The sequence below is a fragment of the Triticum dicoccoides genome, chromosome 1B (genome assembly GCF_002162155.2).
Source record: "Triticum dicoccoides isolate Atlit2015 ecotype Zavitan chromosome 1B, WEW_v2.0, whole genome shotgun sequence".
NCBI classification, from domain to species: domain Eukaryota; kingdom Viridiplantae; phylum Streptophyta; class Magnoliopsida; order Poales; family Poaceae; genus Triticum; species Triticum dicoccoides.
This window is the reverse complement of record NC_041381.1, coordinates 566,413,317-566,418,747: the sequence shown is the minus strand read 5'-3', so window position 1 is coordinate 566,418,747 and position 5,431 is coordinate 566,413,317. Positions and strand designations below refer to the sequence as shown.

The 5,431-nt window shown below is 52.8% G+C and overlaps 1 protein-coding gene across 1 annotated transcript; it reads left to right on the top strand.

Moving 5' to 3' along the window:
• Positions 1 to 587: 587 nt before the first annotated feature.
• Positions 588 to 2,649, top strand: LOC119348800 (polygalacturonase At1g48100-like). The gene is made up of 3 exons (XM_037616788.1): positions 588 to 1,451; positions 1,552 to 1,841; positions 1,935 to 2,649. Exons 1-3 carry the CDS (start codon positions 792 to 794, stop codon positions 2,437 to 2,439), a joined length of 1,455 nt encoding a protein of 484 aa, XP_037472685.1. The 5' UTR covers positions 588 to 791; the 3' UTR covers positions 2,440 to 2,649.
• Positions 2,650 to 5,431: the final 2,782 nt, after the last annotated feature.

Genomic DNA, 5,431 nt, shown 5'->3' with positions numbered 1-5,431 from the left:
CAGTGTGCACGTACGTCTGCTTGGCCTCCGTTCGATCAAGGTTAATCGCCGAAAAGTGCGAGGAGGGAGGCGCCCAGTGAATGCTGGAGATGACCAGGAGGAGGATCCTCTGACGTTCGACACCCTGCCGTTCTTCCACTGACATGTGGGTCCATATATGAGTGGCCCAACGGCGCACAGGGCACGGCAGAGGAATCCAGCATGGCCAAGAGTTGCCCGGCCACATATAGTTGCACTCAAAATTTTGCTTCTTTTCTATTCAAAGATAGGGTGATCCTCGATTTCCATTAATAGAAACCAAAAGCTACAATTATTCAAACACACAACACCACCGAAAGCATAGTCGTTGCACTCAGCAGTACACAATTGGAAATCGGTTTGCAGATCATTTATCGTGCATGGTAGCGAGCACAAGTCCAGCCACGAACCCTCCTCCTTCGGCGCGCGCGTGCACGCCCTGCCGTCCATGCGCGCACCACCACCAGTCCACCACCGCGCTTCTTGACACTGTAGTACATCTTTGGCTCCCATGCCAGCCTATAAATCCATGTACTCGCGCTCCTCACACTCTCAAACCCAACTGCCACTAACTGTCCAGCTCCTCCTCTGCTTCAGTATAGCATAGCGTCCAAGCTAGCTAGCTAGTGGCTAGATTCCCGGGACAGCGCTCGCGCCTCGGCCTTCCTCGGGGCGTCTATATATAAGCAGGCCTAGTGATCCGAGATTAATCCATCCTTGAGCTGAATCGAGCCAACACAAGCAAATTCATCAGCTTGCAACGCTTTGCTCTAATGGAGGCCCGGACCGCCATTGCGCTGCTCCTCGCGCTCGTGGTCGCCGCGAGCTTCCTCTGCGACGGAGTTCACAGCCGCCACCACCACCACACCAAGCGCCACTCCGTGCGGCCGCCGTCCCACGCACCCGGACCTTTAGGCCCGAGGCGGGCTCCTTCACCGAAGCATGGGTCTCCATCCGCGCCGCCGCCAGCCAGGACGCCGCCGTCGGCCCCTCCAATGCCGGGCGCGCCCGCGCCGGCCCCGTCCGACGACGGCGACAACGTGTACGACGTCATCAAGGACTTCGGCGCCGTCGGGGACGGCGTGACGGACGACACGGACGCGATCAAGACCGCGTGGGACACGGCGTGCCAGGACGACGGGGAGGGCGTCGTCCTCGCGGCCGCCGGGCACTCGTTCCTGGTGCACACCACCACCTTCACCGGGCCGTGCCAGGGCAGCGTCACGCTGCAGATCGACGGCACGATCGTGGCGCCGAGCGAGCCCACGACGTGGCCGGCCAACAGCAAGCGTAACTGGCTCGTGTTCTACAAGGCCGACGGCATGTCGCTGCGCGGCTCCGGGCTCATCGACGGCAAGGGGCAGAAATGGTGGGATCTCCCCTGCAAGCCTCACAAGGGAGGAAGCACCCACGGACCTTGTGACAGCCCGGTGGTGAGTGGCCAAACCCAGCCACGTACTACTGCTTCAAGCCTTTAACAGTATTATTAATGGCCAGTAAGTGATGGATAACTGACGTTGATATCCTCTCCAGGCGCTTAGGTTTTTCATGAGCAACAACGTGACGGTGCAAGGGCTCAGGGTGCAGGACAGCCCGGAGTTCCACTTCCGGTTCGACAGCTGCCGCGGCGTGCACGTCGACAGCCTCTCCATCAGCTCCCCGGCGCTGAGCCCCAACACCGACGGCATCCACGTCGAGAACACCCAGGACGTCCTCATCACCAACACCGTCGTCTCCAACGGCGACGACTGCGTCTCCATCGGCGCCGGCACTCTCAACGTCCACATCGAGAACGTCACCTGCGGCCCCGGGCACGGCATCAGGTTCGCACCCATTTCATTCCTAGCCGTAGCTTTTCTTTATGTTGTATACACTCCAGCGGCATTATTTGCTGACATTGGGTGCTCTCATCGCAGCATCGGGAGCCTGGGGAAGCAGGGGTCACGGGCGTGCGTGGCCAACATCACGGTGCGGAACGCGGTGATCCGGCACTCGGACAACGGCGTGAGGATCAAGACGTGGCAAGGCGGCTCCGGTTCGGTGTCGGCGGTGACCTTCGAGAACGTGCGCATGGACGCCGTGCGCAACCCCATCATCATCGACCAGTACTACTGCCTCACCAAGAGCTGCGAGAACGCCACCACCGCCGTCTTCGTCTCCGACATCACCTACGCCGGCATCCGGGGCACCTACGACGTGCGCGGCCCGCCCATCCACTTCGGCTGCAGCGACGCCGTGCCGTGCACCAATATCACCCTCTCCGGCGTCGAGCTGCTGCCCGCCACCGGCGACACCGTCGACAGCCCGTTCTGCTGGAACGTGTACGGCAACACCACGACGCCCATTGTGCCGCCGGTGGCGTGCCTCATAGAGGGCGTGCCCAGGAACGTGGATGATACTAGCAGCTTGAAGTGTTACTGATGAGCGACGTCACGCCGTGGGACGTTCCTTATAGATAAGGAGGTAACTAAAACCAGAGAAAAAAAAAATTAGGCCAGGAAAAAAACTTTAGTTAAAGCTTGGTCGTGTAGTATATTACCTATATATTGTATATACAAAGATGAAAATGTAACAGTATGAGATGATTTGTGTGACAGTTACCAGAGAATATACATGCAGAATGTTCTGGAACTTCTGTTACCATATACTAGTACTTCTTTCTTGTCGACTTATATAGTATAGTGCATATAATATTTTTCAAGAAAATAAACTCTATAATAACTTTTTTTCCAAGAGAAACTTCCATTATTCATCATTGGCAATGGCAGTACAAGGACACAAGAAATAACATAAATTATATACAGGTTCGTAGACCACCTAGCGACGACTATAAGCACTAGGGCAAGAAGAAGGTGCACCACCATCATTGTCCCACTCTCATCGAAGCCAGGAACACTTGTTGTAGTAGGCATTCGAGAAGTCATCATGCTAAGGACCAGCACACTAGAACAACAACCACCACAGATGAAGAGAAGTGGCATGTGTGTGTTCGAGATGAGTGTATGTATGTGTTTGCGAGCATCACACCTGTAATGTGTTTCTTAATTTTTTTTTGGATATACCGCATCAATTTTTTCTACTAGCACATGAATCGGCTCGGGATTTCATCTAGACTTTTCTAACGAAAACTAACTTCGTGAAGTCTGTGAACAAGTACACTCATGGCTTTATGAAATCTATAAGTCCACATTGTGGCCCTGAAAGATGGTCTACGGACATGGACATTTTTTTAATTTCTGTGTTCTTTGTAGAGACTGCTGTGGCATAATGAATGGATTGAAAATTTCCTCGAAAAAAAAGATTAGACCCTTCTTTAAGCTCTGGAATCATCAGAGCCATGATCAAGCTCGGTGGCACATTTTCCGCAGGATCTAGCATTGTTCCACGCATCTCTGTCAACAATGTACAACCTCCTTTGGTATTCATAGACTTGCTGATGACAAACTTTGTTTTCCGTTAGCTCCCTCTACAACCTCCTTTGGTATTCATAGACTTGCTGATTACAAACTTTGTTTCCCGTTAGCTCCCCGTCCACAGACCCTTCCCGCACGGCCACAACTTATAAAACCCAAATTGACAAAGGGGGCACTGTGGATCTCAAACATTATCAAGGACTCAAGGTACAATAATAGATACTACATGACCTAGCAAAAGGCACAATAAAGGTATCACCGAATGTGCGGCAAGAATTAAACAAAAGCAATCCGGGGGCCTTGCAACGCATGCCTAGTAACTTTCTGTCCTGATAACGCCACCCACATAACACATAATAGAGTGAGAGAAAGGCGCGCGACGACTCTAGACGACTTAGCTAGTGTGCACCTCAAAAGCTATGAAATAACTGTCTTCAAAATACTACTATCTTGTTATCACGGCCATTTTTCAGTTTTTTTAGGAGTGAAAACAAGAACCTATGTAAGACCTAACCAACCAAGAAGTGTCGGCCCAATTCGCATGTTGGTTTGCAGCAAAGGGAAGGTGGTAAAGTCATGGATTAGCTAGTGTTCTTGTGGGCGCGTGATGACCTATACGCAAAGCGAGATCGATCGATGGAGGGAGAGCTGGCCGGTGCATGTTGGCACGCAAAGTAGTACGGTGCTACTCTGTAATTGCTACTCGATTCCACATACATGATCATCAGCCTGTATATGATGGTCGTCCGATCGACGTTGGGTGGATGCATCATGCAGACAGGATAGGACTAGCTTAGGCATAATCGTACGCAAGGAGGAGGAGGAAAAAGCGGAGCCCCGAGGAGCAGGCAATCTCGGAGCGCCACTCACAGTGCACCCGCACCGGCGCGATCGACACCCATGCACATGCAACATGGCTCGGAAATCGGATTCGATCAAGGCGTGAGTGATGGAGAGCTCGGTGCCCGGCCTGTTCTCGCGACGCTCGATTGGCGATTGCGCCCCGCACGCTCGATTGCGCCGGCCGGCAAGCAGATCGCCGGGCATGCTCGCGTTGCGGCGTGACACATGACGCATCACGCGCGGGGTGGGATGGAAGAGAATGGGGTGGACGGCCGGTTCGGCGGGCGGGCGGGCGCACGCATGTGGTGGCGGGGCGGCCGGAGTCAGTCAGTCCCAAAAGGTGGAGAGGCACTGCCGTCGCTGCCACTACGTAGCCCACCCACGGCTAGGCTGACCGCCTCACCCCAATATGATATGTGTATTTCGCGCTCTCGCGTGGAGGGTGGCAATGGCATGCGCGGCATCCAGTTGCGGCGTTGCGTCCGTGTGTTGGCCGGCCGGGTTGCTTTCTTTGCAATTTGCATAGTGCTGCTGCACGTGCTAGAATATTCTAGTCGCTTCTAAGCTTTTGGCTGTCGGATTGAAAACTTACCAGATGTGGTGGAGTTTGTGGTTACCGGAGAACACAGCCAATTTCCCGGCCAGAATTTCTGAAGAATTCTGTTTTTGAAATGTACTCCATCCGTCACAAAATAAGTGTACAAGCGTGAGACACTTATGTTGGGACGGAGTAAGTACATATTAGTAGTATACACAGCTATGATTTTCAGTTTGCATTTTTTCTTGCCGAGGCTGAGATGGCTGAATTTCGACCATTTCAAAAATTTCAGCAAAATTCCGAACAAAATTGCAGGATTGTAATTTTAAATTTTGGACGAGATTTGACCAAATTTTGAACGGACCAAAATTATTTGGCCAAAAGAAAAAAAATCCCGAAATCCAATTTTTTTCGACCGAAAATGAAATCTCTGTTAGTATATTATAGAGACAACTTTTCCCCTACGAACGCGACTAGGGTTTCTCTTCTCCTAGGTGATTCTGCTCGCCTTCGAGTCCTACCCATCTCCGTCCGGCCTCCTGGTTTGGGATCCTTGCTGTCCGCCCCGGCCGGCATCCTGACCTCGATTGGATGGCGTCCCCCTCTGATGCTCACTCCG

What these genes read in the sequence shown, in the direction of transcription:
- LOC119348800 (XM_037616788.1), top strand. Translation starts at nt 792, where the DNA reads ATGGAGGCCCGGACCGCCATTGCGCTGCTCCTCGCGCTCGTGGTCGCC. An exon ending in GACCTTGTGACAGCCCGGTG is followed by an intron (nt 1,452 to 1,551) that starts GTGAGTGGCCAA and finishes TATCCTCTCCAG; the next exon opens with GCGCTTAGGTTTTTCATGAG. An exon ending in GGCCCCGGGCACGGCATCAG is followed by an intron (nt 1,842 to 1,934) that starts GTTCGCACCCAT and finishes CTCTCATCGCAG; the next exon opens with CATCGGGAGCCTGGGGAAGC.